Source organism: Plutella xylostella, chromosome 8 (assembly GCF_932276165.1).
Source record: "Plutella xylostella chromosome 8, ilPluXylo3.1, whole genome shotgun sequence".
Classification (NCBI taxonomy): Eukaryota; Metazoa; Arthropoda; class Insecta; order Lepidoptera; family Plutellidae; genus Plutella; species Plutella xylostella.
Genome location: NC_063988.1, coordinates 8,996,305 through 9,010,316, shown reverse-complemented (window position 1 = coordinate 9,010,316; position 14,012 = coordinate 8,996,305). Strand labels below are relative to the sequence as shown.

The 14,012-nt window shown below is 38.8% G+C and overlaps 1 protein-coding gene across 3 annotated transcripts in view; it reads right to left on the bottom strand.

The window, feature by feature from the left end:
- The window catches only part of LOC105397786 (facilitated trehalose transporter Tret1), a 25,399-nt gene extending 11,387 nt beyond the window's left edge, over window positions 1–14,012 (bottom strand). The window contains exons 1-5 of one of the 3 annotated variants that reach the window (XM_048622431.1): window positions 13,721–14,012; window positions 7,039–7,219; window positions 4,974–5,109; window positions 1,576–1,634; window positions 958–1,107 (exon numbers count right to left, since the gene is read on the bottom strand). In XM_048622431.1, coding sequence (XP_048478388.1) covers window positions 958–1,107; window positions 1,576–1,634; window positions 4,974–5,109; window positions 7,039–7,219; window positions 13,721–13,740 — 546 coding nt within the window. In that variant the 5' untranslated portion in view covers window positions 13,741–14,012. Of the gene's footprint in view, window positions 1–423; window positions 547–957; window positions 1,108–1,425; window positions 1,635–4,973; window positions 5,110–7,038; window positions 7,220–13,720 lie in introns of all 3 variants that reach the window. The other 2 variants (XM_048622430.1, XM_038114932.2) reach the window with 2 other exon arrangements.

Sequence of the window (14,012 nt, the reverse complement as noted above, 5' to 3'; positions counted from 1 at the left end):
ATGTTTTATGATTGATCACCACTGGTTTGCAAGGTTCAAATCCCGACTGAAACAAATCGCAATAAACGCGAAAGTTTCTACCTACCCAATTATAGATGAATATTTGTTTCTCTATCACGGCGATTTTGATAAAATTCGGTATGTAGGAAGCTTAAACTTTCTACATACCTACTATTACTTACTTATACTTACATAGTCGACTTTATATACCGGCATTCATACGGGAAAAATTGAGAAACCTAAGTAGTTATATGGTTGTGTTATCGCGGTCTCGGGTTGTTAGTTTTACTGCCGATAACTCTACCTACCGATGACTGGTACTTACTTTCAAACTATTTTGACACTACCAGCACTGATCGGTAGGTATAGTAACTACCTAATTGAAACTGGGAGTTACTAGTCTAAAGGTAAAAAAACACTAACCTGCGAAGGAGCAGCCATAATCCCGACCGCGAAGCCGCAGACCACCCTGCCCAGCAGGATCAGCGCGTGCCGCGCGGCCGTGCCTATGAGCACCCAGCCCAGCACCAGCGGCAGCGTGGACGCCTGGAGGGTGCGCTTGCGACCGATGGCTTCCATGATGGAGCCAGGATTTTGATAAAATATCGTTGTAGGAAGCTGACACAATCGACATACTTACATAGGTGGGTTTTTACACCGAAATTCCCACGGGAAACTAATTTAAGGCGAAGCGTAAAATACAGAAACCTATATGGCTCTATACACCGACATAGGTGACTTTTTATACCGGCTTTCCATCGGGTAACTGATTTAAGGCGAAGCGTAAAATAGAAAAAACGAAATCCGACGGGAAACTAATTTAAGGCGAAGTTTCAAATAAAGAAACCTTTAAGTTGTGTTATCTGCTGTGTGCTGTGTTATCGCGTTCTTTGATTGTGAGTTTCATTGGTGTAGATAGCCATCTGTGAATATATCGACAAGGTATAACTAACTAACCTGCGAAGGCGCCGCCATAATCCCGACAGCAAAGCCGCAGACCACCCTGCCCAGCAGGATCAGCGCGTGCCGCGCGGCCGTGCCTATGAGCACCCAGCCCAGCACCAGCGGCAGCGTGGACGCCTGGAGCGTGCGCTTGCGACCGATCGCCTCCATCATTAGGCCAGTAGGTATAGATGTATTTTGATACTAATGTAAGAAGGCCACATCCTCTTACTTACATACATAGGTGACTTTGTATGCCGGCATTCCCACGGGAGACTAATGTAAGGTGAAGTGTAAAATACACAAACCGAAATCCCACGGGAAACTAATTTAAGGCGAAGCTTAAAATACACAAACCGAAATCCCACGGGAAATTAATTTAAGGCGAAGTTTTAAATAAAGACACCTTTAAGGATGTGTTTGTGAGTTTTAGTGGTGTAGTAAGCCATCTGTCAATATACCGATACGCTATAACTTACTAACCTGCGAAGGCGCCGCCATAATCCCGACCGCGAAGCCGCAGACCACCCTGCCCAGCAGGATCAGCGCGTGCCGCGCGGCCGTGCCTATGAGCACCCAGCCCAGCACCAGCGGCAGCGTGGACGCCTGGAGCGTGCGCTTGCGGCCTATGGCTTCCATGATGGGGCCGGAGAGCATGGAGCCGAGTGGAGTGGCCGCCGAGTGGATGCTGGCTGTGGAAGGAATTGAGGGTTTAGGGGTTTGGTATTGGCGATACTGTTGAGTTTGGGTGAGTTTTTTTTGTAGAACCACTGTTGGAAGGCAACTAGAAATATGCCTCGTTTTATCAACATTTGATTTGTCGCTCAAAAGTTATGCGTCCATTAACTAGTCTAAATTAATGTGATAAAGGATTTTTCAACTTCTGTTAGATTCTATAAGAAACTTATTGAATACTAACCTAGTCTAACAATACTATATTTCTACCTAGGTCATCCGGTCCAGTCAATAATTGAGCCGTTTAACCTTAAACTTGAAGGTGGTGTAAGTATGTGTATGTGTTAACATTTATGCATATTTTATGTCAATTTGCACTTCCTCAACATTAATAACCACCTATCCATGACCGAGATATTCATACAAGGAAGTAAAAATTGCAACTGAATTACGAGCATTCTTATTGTTTAAACTAGTAGCAGACAGCCGAATAATGGCCTTCGGGCATGTTTGCTTTATTTAATTTTGAATAATTTATCTAATTGAGACAGCTAGCAGAGATCAAGGAACGTAATACCTTCTAGAGATATCTTCCTGTGGTCTTGCAAGTCACTTAAAATGCCAGACGAGAAAGGTCGATTACGAATTTAATGCACTGTTTTAGAATCCATTCTTTTTTTTTATTCAAATGACGGAACAGCAAATATGGTCGTCAGTGAGTAGAACACCTAAGTAATGTTCCTTGGAATGGAGTCTTTAGATTGTCCATAACCATCAAAACTAGCCTTTCAATATGAATAGTGACCATTATGCAATTAATTCTAACACTCGACGACCGAATGGCGTAGTGGTTAGTGACCCTGACTACTGAGCCGATGGTCCCGGGTTCGATTCCCGGCTGGGGCAGATATTTTTTTAAACACAGATATTAAATTTGTTCTCGGGTCTTGGATGTGCCCGTACAATGGTAATATGCCCGCCCTCTATTACATTGGGACTAACATACACTCTGGCGAAAAGTGGGTGCAGCAATGCACTTCTGCCAACCCCGCAAGGGAGTACAGTAGTACAAGGCGTGAGTGCGTGTTTTTTTTTTTTTCTAACACTCGGTTCAAGTCGTGTGGTTGACAATTGGCTACTAACTACCAGTACCAATTATTACCCAGCAACCGCGTACCAGTACCATGTCTGTGCAATAAAACTTTAAACATACTTATGATAAATTACACAGTTTTTCCATGGTGGAACCGTGGCTTGGGTACCTAACTGTAGACCATTAATGGTTGTAATTATAATCTGCCAGTCCATTAGGTGCCATTAGTCAGCCTTGACCCCAGGCACTGGGGACTTGTCACGTGTCGTGTCAGCTTCTGACAAGACTGTCATCGTAAGAACGTAGTTTCCACTAGCGAAAGAATTACCTAATTGCCTTACCCATAGACGACCGAATGGCGTAGTGGTTAGTGGCCCTGACTGCTATGCCGAAGGTCCCGGGTTCGATTCCCGGCTGGGGCAGATATTTGTTTAAAGACAGATATTTGTACTCGGGTCTTGGGTGTTGATATTTATATTTAGTATCTATCTATGTATTTGTGTAGATATATCAGCTGTCCGACACCCATAACACAGGTTCTGCCTAGCTTGGGGTCGGATGGCCGTGTGTGAGATGTCCCCACATATTTATTATATCATAGGAAAACCACTATCACTAATCGCTTTTCATTCACTACTTAGGAATATTTGCTAAATTTCGTGTGATTAATTTAATGGTGTTAGTTTATGTGTTACGTGTGTGTGTTGAGAGTAAATATTATATCATGATATGAAAGTCATTGATGTCCCATTGAGACTATGTGGGTTTGATTGATGAATTTACTCTATCGATATTTGTCAACAGTCCACTATGAGAACGAAACTAGACAATCAACATTGAATGACTGGATTGGCCATAGCTTTTATGTTCGGCAGACTATGGCTTCTCTACATATTTATAAGTATTTAGGTAGTTAGTTTGTAAAATTGCATATCGAGACGGTAGGTACCTAAGTGTGTTCATTTTGATAAGAAATAAAAATATTTTCTCAAATTCAGACAGATTAGTTAATTTAAAAACTTGTGCAGTCATAACAGTCATCATTACGACGATTATAGGAAGCCACATTACAAAGTAGGAGATTTCGTTATCATTATCACTGAAAGTGAAGAGTGGATACCACCAGACACGCAATAGTCGGCAGCTAACAGCTATGAATAGCCCACGACATCGTGCAAGCGACACGCGTGCAGAAACATGCCAATTGACCGTATTGTGGTCACATGTATGTGCATTGTTTGCACAAATTATTATTATTGGCCATTCATTTTCATTGCTGCAGGTATTACACTCGTCGCTCGCCACAAGCATGTGGAATTGTACCTAGAATGTGAAATGTGATATTGACCATAAAAAATATATTCGATAACTGTAGGTATTTAATATCGTGGTTAGTTAGGTAGTACGAGTAGAATAATTTTGGGAATTCACAAAAAAGTAGTTAGTTATTATACTGATAACTACTTAACTGAAAAGTATTTACAAATATTTGAAATGTAACAACGTAAAGACTACTGATTACTAAAATTTCCATAAGCTTTTATTGATGCAAGTATGGTGGATGCATTAATTAAATTTTGCTTTATAACGATGATGATGATATGACGGATATGAATGAAACTGATATGAAATTACGGTAGCTTAACCTAAGATTAAGATATGAATCACGGGATTATGGTATACATTTTGATTAGTCAACATGGTGTAGTACAGGAGTTCCCAACCTGAAGGGCTAGTACGGGGCGCATTTAAGACATGACAAAAGTTTTGCATCGCTGTCAACCATATCGCGCAGCCTCAAGAGTGAGCGCAACGAAGAACTTTTGTCACGTCTTATTAGAGCCCCGTGCTACAGGACCTGGTCGGACCCAAGATCGACTTTTTACTCACAAAACACTGCGTCATCATCATCATTATCATCAGTCCGTACTTATAAGTACCTCAGCGCCACAACATTTCTCTGGGCTTCCCCATTCCCATCCCTTTTTAATGCATAAAAATCGCTCTTGCCGGAAAAACTCATACTTATGACATGGTAATAAAGTCATTCATTTAGGGTTACCTAAAGAAACCAATAATCTCCTATCTTTCTTTAGCCCTAATGCTGTTATTAACAGCATGCGGATTTCATCTTGCTCCCGGGATTGCATGCCATTTTTCCGCGTTTCGCTTGCATATTCCACGCGTCACGCGAGGCAATGCCGCTTGCGTGATCAAATCCGCATGCTGTTAAAACCAGCCTATAGTCATGAGCTAAACTCACCAATCCACGAGCCCATCTCATCGTCTATGTGCAGCGAGGTGTTCTCCGTGCGCAGCTGGGGTAGCGCCACCGCCGAGAAGCCGATGGGGTGCCCCGCGCCCGCCGCCAGGATCAGCACGGCGCACGTGATGAGACACTGCGGGTGACATGTGAGTTCAGTCACAGGATGTTGAAATAGTGGTATAGTAAGCTACATTACAAGTGAATCAGGGTGTAATAAAAAAATATATAAATTATAGTTGGATAATGATGTCGATTCTGAAGGCAGAACTTCAAATTTGAGAGCTGTCAAAACCTTAAATTCTTTGTTTAAAATTCGATTAGGTATATGATGATGATGATGATGTGTTTCCGTAAATCAAATTTTTCGCTGGCAAAGTGAAAAATTAGATTTTAAATTAGATTTTCTGCGCTGTAAAATTAGATTTTCTGCCTTCAGAATCGACATAAATGTTTTCAACGCGGGAAAAAAATGGCTATAGTACCTGCGAGGCACTATCGCTGAGACCTCTAGAAATAAGGATCATTTTCTACAGGAAAAATAAGGAACTAGTTAAACTTAAGGTTTAAGAGTCCACCTATCGGTATCATACGTATCGCATCAAACGGATTGTCATAAATGTTTGGAGAAACAGCATCCTCTCTTCAATGTGATTTATTATTTAGACAATCTTTAGGTGGAAGAGGTAGGTAGGCTTAAAATGTGGGAGATACGCTATGTGAAGATATGAAAACAACAGATTTTATTGATTGTTGTTATAAATAGTTCCGTTGTTAATGTTTAATCGGATCCACGATCCATCATCGATGAGCATATGATCTAAATTATTCTGACTATGTAGGTGTATACTCACTATACCTATATTGTACAGTTTATGAGCCTATGGTATATTACTTCCTGTGGGTTGACTGGTAGAAAATGCTTTTAGCATTAAGTCCACCCTTTGTACACTTATTTATATATTTGTGCAATAAAGGATTAAATAAATAAATAAATAAATATATTATTTGATGTACTTTAGGTATAATTTAATGTTGTTTTGCGGTTTGCTAGTTAGCTTAACCGTAAACCGCGAAGCTAAACTACTAATGGGCACTAAAACACCTACTTTACCTACACATACGAGTAGGTACATAGCTATACATATACATGTACGTATACACATCTACACACCCTATACAACTTGAGGGTGATATAAATATATATATATATATATACGATTCGGTGCGTACGTTATTATATATATATATATATATATATATATATATATATATATATATATATATATATAATAACGTACGCACCGAATCGTCGCGTCTATCATCGTTTAGGAAAAAATGTTGTGAAATAATTGAGGTAGGCACCTAGGTCAGCGTTTTTTTGGCAAACTGGCAGCCACGAATATTTAGATAGAACATTCCGGTTTTAATGACATGTATGTGACTTTGTCACCTCATGTCGCCAGTTCGTGTATTCTTTGATGACGTTTTCCTCGTGTAGTTGAGTTGAAGGTAACCTCTGCTAATATATTTTTTATTCTCTTCTGTTGGGAAGAAGGCCAACGTATTTGCCATTTTATTGCATATAATAAAAACGTAATCGAACATCTTTATTGGCTGCATTGGAGAGCGCATTTCCAAATATAACAGCTGTTGGATTATTGATAAAGTCATATTTTACACCCACGAGTAAGTGGAGTAGGTAGGTAGAGATACCCACAAAGGTTAACCTAGTTACGAAAAGTCACTAATATACATACATCTTGAACTGAAATACGCCGTACCAAGAAAACAAGGATGTGGTACCTACCTAGCGTAGTTTAGTTATTACAAAATATCAAATCAAAAATCTAATTATTACAAAATCTTCCAAATCTTTTCAGCCATTTTGATGTGAAGAAGTAACAAACATACACACACACATACACACACACATACTCACAAACTTTCGCCTTTATAATATTAGTAGGATGTAGAGAAAGTGGTAGAGGTGTAGGTACTACGGCGAAACTGAGTGACTTAAGCTGATTTAGTTTTACTTTTTACACTATCTAGAAGGTTATACCTGGTTAAACACGCCCCGCTTCGAAGAATACGTCTCCCCCTTGACATACGGTGGCAGGGTGGCCGTGGAGCTGATGCTGCGCAGGAAGGACTGCAGGGCTTCGTACTCGTCGCTCTTGGCCTGCTGCGCCGAGACCACAGGCTTCTTGCCTTCTGACAGCATGGCTTCGTGCGCGCCATCTCTGGAGGGGAGAGGGAAGTTTTTGAGATGTGTGTGGATTGTTAAATGGGGAAGAAAACTGGTGAAACTTTGGCAGCACTATCGAGAAGGCCTTTCAGGTTCTGACCAATTTATTCGGGAGAAAAATGGGGACTGAACCAACCAATTAGAACTGGGGAAGCTGGCCTAGACAGTGGCGACATCTGGAATTAGCTTTGCGTTTTCCTCCCCATTATGCGAGGCAGAATGGTCTGGTTGCATTCGGTAAAAAAAACGAATTTAACGCTCCGATACTTCGAGTTTGGTAAAGCTAGAGTGAATTTCCTGCCATCGAACGTACCATCTTTCATTATACAATATACAGTGCACTGTGGCCTGCACAGAAACCTGACTCCTTTGCTACAGAGAGGGGGTCAGATTTCTTTGCAGCACACAAGCACACTGTACATATTTTATTTTAGATTCAAGGTATGAGTGTACCTGACCACTTATGTAGAGACTGTAGAGTTATGTACTATCAATTTACAATTATTATCTAATGTTTTGGATTTCGACGAAACATGTCTTCATACTCGAATAACGAAGATTAGAGATTACAAAAAAGATAAAATAATGATTAAAATATGTACCTACGTGTGATAAACGGACCCTTATCGCTGACCACATCATATATTGTAACGTGGGCGATAAACATCTGTTGAACACGTGAGTTTTTACCGCATGCAGATAATCTGAGATTATGAAGGGTCCAATTAAAGGCAACAAAATTATTGAATTAAATAATGTGAAAAATATGTAAAACTTACACTTTTTTAAGGCTCCGCGTTGATTTCTTTTGTTTGAAAATGTTGGGTTGTTTTGTTAAGCCTTTTAAAAACGAGGAGCTAAATACGACTCTATCTCGTTGTATTAAAGGTACCGATTGTATGACAGATTGTATGACAGATTAGTTCGTTTTTTGTCAAGCTTGAGTAATCCATCTGCTTGTGGGATCAACGGGACTTTGGTTTTTTGAGTAGGTGCCTACTTACTATCGACGTCAGAGTTATAGTACAGCATCAACACAACAAAGTTATTCAAAAACTATTTTGTCTGTGGCTTAGATTTGTGACTAATTAAAACGCCTACTTAATATGTTTAAAATAAATAGGAAAGTGATGTACCGGTTCTTTATAAATATAATCTTAGTTTTTTTTACTCTACGACGTAACAACAGTGTATATTTACATATTTAATAAGGAACCTGTTTCGTATTTTAATGTACATAAGTAAAAACTATAATATGTGGTGACTAATAGATAGAGATTTAAAATTATAACATATTTTACCAATTTAGTATTAATTTTACTGAAACTAGGTATTTACTCTGGGTTTTCTTATGTATTTCGATCCCAGATAATTTATAAAACCGTTGACCTATTTAAATTCATTACAAAGGAAGATATATAATTATGACTAATAATGTCACTTACGTACCTACTTATCGTCTTATCAATAAAATACCTTTCACAAAAAATACTGAATACGTATGGGATAGTTTACATTCAATAGTTAGCGGATATCATCTCTATGACTATTGTTCTTGTCCACTCAAATATAACTAGGTATTGAGCACTCATAAAACGAATTGCCTAAAACCCTTCCTATATTGAAATGAGAACCGGGCCCCAGCAGTGGGGATGTGATGGGTCGTGCGTCAATCCTATGGCACCCCAAAGGTGCAGAGGGTCTCTACTAACGTTCGCAACTTCCGCCTGTCTTCGGCTGTACCTACCTACCATTGTCCTCGCTCCAGCTAAGACCAGCGATACGCCCGATTTCAACGCTTTGGCGCCACGTATGGACGGGCGGGAGCGCCTTCCATTTTGGGGCCGCAATTCAAAGGCAATATTGGCGGCATTCGTAGCTCATTTTCTTATAAAATATTGCAAACATGATATTGTAAGCATTTTGAATTTTTCTAATCGCCTGTAACCGCCGCTACGAGTCGTGGCAAAGGTTGAAAGTCAGTTTTTTGACTTGCAAATAAGTGCGCTATATCAAGACTATTCAAGACGCATTATTGACTACGCTCGATCGTCGGCGGTTGGCAAATATCTGCATACAGATCGAATGCCGAGGACAGGACGTTGCGAAACTAAACGTTGGATCGTATTAATGATTAGGTATACATTTGAATACCTATGTAAGTCTCGAAAAACTAAGTTAAAGTTATAAGTAAAGCTATTTAAGTATAGTTAAAATAGAGCAAGTAAGTATTATGTATATAAAAACATTTTCTGTCACCTAGTTTTGTGTGCAGGCCACTGTATTTAAGAATCTTCTTGTACTTAGGTCATAAGATTTCGTATTCTGTTTGACTATCGGCAGTACCTATCAGCTCTTTCCAAGAACGCATAAAATTCCCAAAAGTGATAATAAGTAGGTATAATGGTATAGGTAACTCAAAGTCCAACACATTGGACTTTGATTAGCTATGTACGTATCTACTAGGTTACTAGTTTAAGAGCCAGTATTTTTTTTCATTATAATTATTAATCTTATACCTACGCATAGGTACAGTGTAGGTCAAAGAAATGTTACCCCTCTCATAGGTTGCCCCAGACTGTTTGTTGCCATGATGAGACTAGACTGATAGAACAGTGAGAGTATAATGTTTTGTGCCAACTCTAATTATAAACACAAACAAAAATCAATTCGGTGACATTGATAACGGCATATTTCGCGGTGCATTTACCTCTTATCAATGATTTATTAACAACGGCAAACCCAAAACTAAATCTTTCTACGTGGATAATTAATGATAAGTAATAATCTGATTTTGAAATTAAGTTGAACAGCCGCACTTCCTTAACCTAAGATGTGGCTACAAGAGTTGTCCGCTTAAAGCAGAGGTTACATAGTACTTAACAATGGTAGACGTAGAAGTAAACAACAAACACGCACTCACGCCTTGTACTAATGTGCTCCCTTGCGGGGTAGGCAGAGGTGCATTGCTGCACCCACTTTTCGCCAGAGTGTTTGTTAGTCCCAATGTAATAGGGGGCGGGCCTATTGCCATTTTACGGGCACATCCAAGACCCGAGAACAAATATCTGTGTTTAAACAAATATCTGCCCCAGCCAGGAATCGAACCCGAGACCATCGGCTCAGTAGTCAGGTTCACTAACCACTACGCCATTCAGTCGCCTTAGAAGAACTTAATTAAATTACTAGAATACAATATAAGCTAAGGCACATGTACTTACTCCTGTACTCTTAGAATCCGCAATCTCCTACGAAACGACAGCACAAAACCAAATATTATAAGCACCATCACCACTATGTATTTTTAACCTTTGATTTGTTTTATATAATTCTTTGTTTTCTTTAGGGATAAAATAGAGACGTCAAGACCTAAAGGGACGTCAGCTTATGTGCAGTCCGGAATAAAATACCCTTATCTCTAGTGACCTTTGGCACTGCTCTGCGACCATCGAAGTTAGTGTCGTGCTGATGAGTAGCTTGCCTACCTACTTAGGTACCTACCTAGCACGTGGGGAGTACAGATAGGCAAGGTCAATGTTATCTTGGATAGGATGACTAGAAGTTAATTAATCTGTAGTGTAGATACAATGTAAGATTATAAGATATCTATGTAAGGTATACTGTACTGTACCTAACTTCTTTGGTTTTTGGTCTTTGTCGCCTACGGGGCTAATGCCTCGAATCCATTTATTCTTATTTATACATTTTCACCACTGTGCTTTTTACAAGGTCCTAGGACCTAGCAAATTGTTGAAAGCTCAAACGATTCTTTTTCTCGCCCAAACAGGAGGTCTGACTTTAAATAAAACTAATTTTGAAAAGACACAGTGTGATGATTAGGCATGGAGTCAGACCACCTTTGTTTAATAATGAAGCTGCGGTGAACCTGTTCTGTTGTGATGTAGATTCTTGTTGGTTTGCTACTATGCAATCTTTTTTTTCTTATTATCCCATTATGTAGAGTCTCTAAATCTAATTCAGAGAGGCAAGGTGGCGATTCGAACGTTCTAGAAGGATACCTACCGCATGGTGAGTGGAACATTTCATTGAGTGGTATTACTTTACTGTGATGCATTCGCCTCCTATTGACACTATTTGACACCGTGCGCGTGCGGCGATGAGATGGCTATTTGATCATTATGCTGGTGACTGCTTCACTGATTTATGTGGCGATGCGTCCACAAACCTATCAAGATCTTTATAAATATTTATACAGATTGTTCCAAAAGGTTACGTAGCTGGGAAGAAGGGTCATAGGGGTGTAAAACTTTTTGTTCTTTAGAAATTGCTATTTATTTATTTTTTGGTGTCCATTTCCTATTAGGTACCCCTCTTCCCAGATGCGTCACGTTTTGGGAATTCCCGTAAATGTATATGTTTAATTTAGTAATTCGCTTAGATACCAACATTACCTATCAACTGATGCTGATAATGTTACATTTATTAATATCTATCTGCTAAATATTTCGAGGTAAGTTTTTACTTACATACCTAAATGACAGGTCATTGATATTGTTTTTAATGAAAAATATTTCATGATGTTGCATGTTTTTGTTATTAAATTGGCAGATATACACAATTACGTAGCAAGATGGGATTGAGCATGTTAATAATGACGCAACATGTGATTTTGAACTTTGTTTGTACTTAAGTAATATTAGTATAAATAATTTTGCATTTTTTTTATTTCACCTTAATTCAAGTATTGACATAAATAATCAGCCCGTCGTCGGTAATCGTATATTGCCGTGCTGGACATAGGCCTCTCCTGAGGAGCGCCACAAAATTTTGTCCCATCTTCCTCATCCAGTCATCATCGGTTAATAATTTCTTCTAATAATACCTTACCACAGAATTTTGCTGTTCGTCAGAAAGCAACATATGGTTACTGTAATGTTAGTGTCGGCAAAGTCCTTTTGTAACACCCTGTATAACTATTTCAACGTAATACCGTACCTACCTATTCTACATATCGAGTGCCTATTATATGCGCTATTACACAAACACATTTCAATCTGTGCTGCGATTATCTGAACTGACCGTGAAGTTTGGATGCACTTAATTCACGTGCAGCGCGCAACATATACACTCACGGGCAATGAAAAGGTTCCACTGAGAAAAACACCAAATTACTCATTAACGAAAAAGGCTAGCTTAGTGATGCCATCTGCAACATTGAAGAACATTTAACAGAGCATCAGGATATTACCAACAAAATACGGTAATATTTTGTACAATTATTAAATTAAATGTTTGATAAAATTGGGGTCATTTAGTGTCGGCATTTTGTGAGTGAAACTATTTCACTGCCCGTGAGTGTAGTTTGTACCTAGTACAGTCACATAGATATCTGAGTCTTCCCCTATACAATACAATATTTATATTAGGGAAGGGTCAGATATCTGCATGGTAGACTATACCTTGCCACAGCATGCAATTAATCAAATACTAGCAGTTGTCTGCTTCGTCTTAAAAAGGATTCCTGTGGGAATTCCAGGATTTACTACAGTGGGTCTAGATTCCTTCGTAAGTACCAATTTTATAAATGTTGTTCCAGCTGTTTTTCGTTTACTTTTACGATCCATCAACTAATTAATTGGTAAGATGTAGGTAGGTATGTACCTAGTGTTAAACTCTTATTTATAGGAATATAAACACTTGCTTAATATTGTGAAACCGGCGTTCTCCTTATGTATATGTATCATTAATATATTGGTGTAAATTTGCATACTAATCGCTGAACGAGCAACATGACATGACACCTTCATTGTTCATGCATGGTGTATAACCTAACCAACGTGCCCCCCGACATTCAATAGTAAAAGCCGCGTAACTTTTGAACTATGGCTAAGACACGTTAAACTTATAATACCCCTCTTTTTCGCCATGGGTTAAAAAGTGATGGTCCCGGTCGCGATAACTTCAATTAAACCAAATAGGAACTTATTCTACTCATGAAACTGAACAGCAATTAAATTTTTCGGGTACAATTTCCTCAATGTTGGAAATGGTAAAAAACACCTATAATTAAGTTCCTAACTACGGTAGTATTTTTTTCAGGGATGATATTCAGTTTGACCAGTAGGTAGATCATGTGGTAAAATTCTTCGCCTACTGTAATTTACACCATGTACTATTATGCCTAGTAGAGTTATAAAATTTAACATGTAAACGACGACCTACAAGCAGATATCAACTTATTTTATTCTAAAAGAAAAATACCAAGTTACAAAAGTAAATGGACCCAGAATTAATTGAATGAAGATAGTTACCTAATAACTAGTACCTTGTTGCACACATATTATGAACCAAAAAAAATAGATTAAGATCTACATGGTTTACTATTAGATTATAAAAGTTTAAGTTAAGTTAGTATTTATAATACCAAGTGAAGTTAGATAATATAAGTTCGTACAGCTTCTTACTTTCTTATAAAATACTTACTTAATCAATCATTTAAACTTAGGTACTTAATATTCTAATACCAAAAACTCACCGCAGATTTTTATCCTTCATGTTAACTTTCTCCCGGCTAACCCAACAACAACCTTGGTAGAAGGGGCGTGTGGAACACGCGAAAACGTTCAATTAAGTGATCATAGATTAATTCACTGTGTTTTTTTAAACTTCATAAGCCGTGTAGTGTTTTGTTTTGAATGTTTTCAGTCACTTGTGGAGCTAGATATTGTTTAGCGGCGGCGTGCGATCGATACACCGGAGCTGAGACGCACTGGGCAACCACCCGACCCAGTACCCAGCGTATACTAACTGAATTCACTGAATCGAAG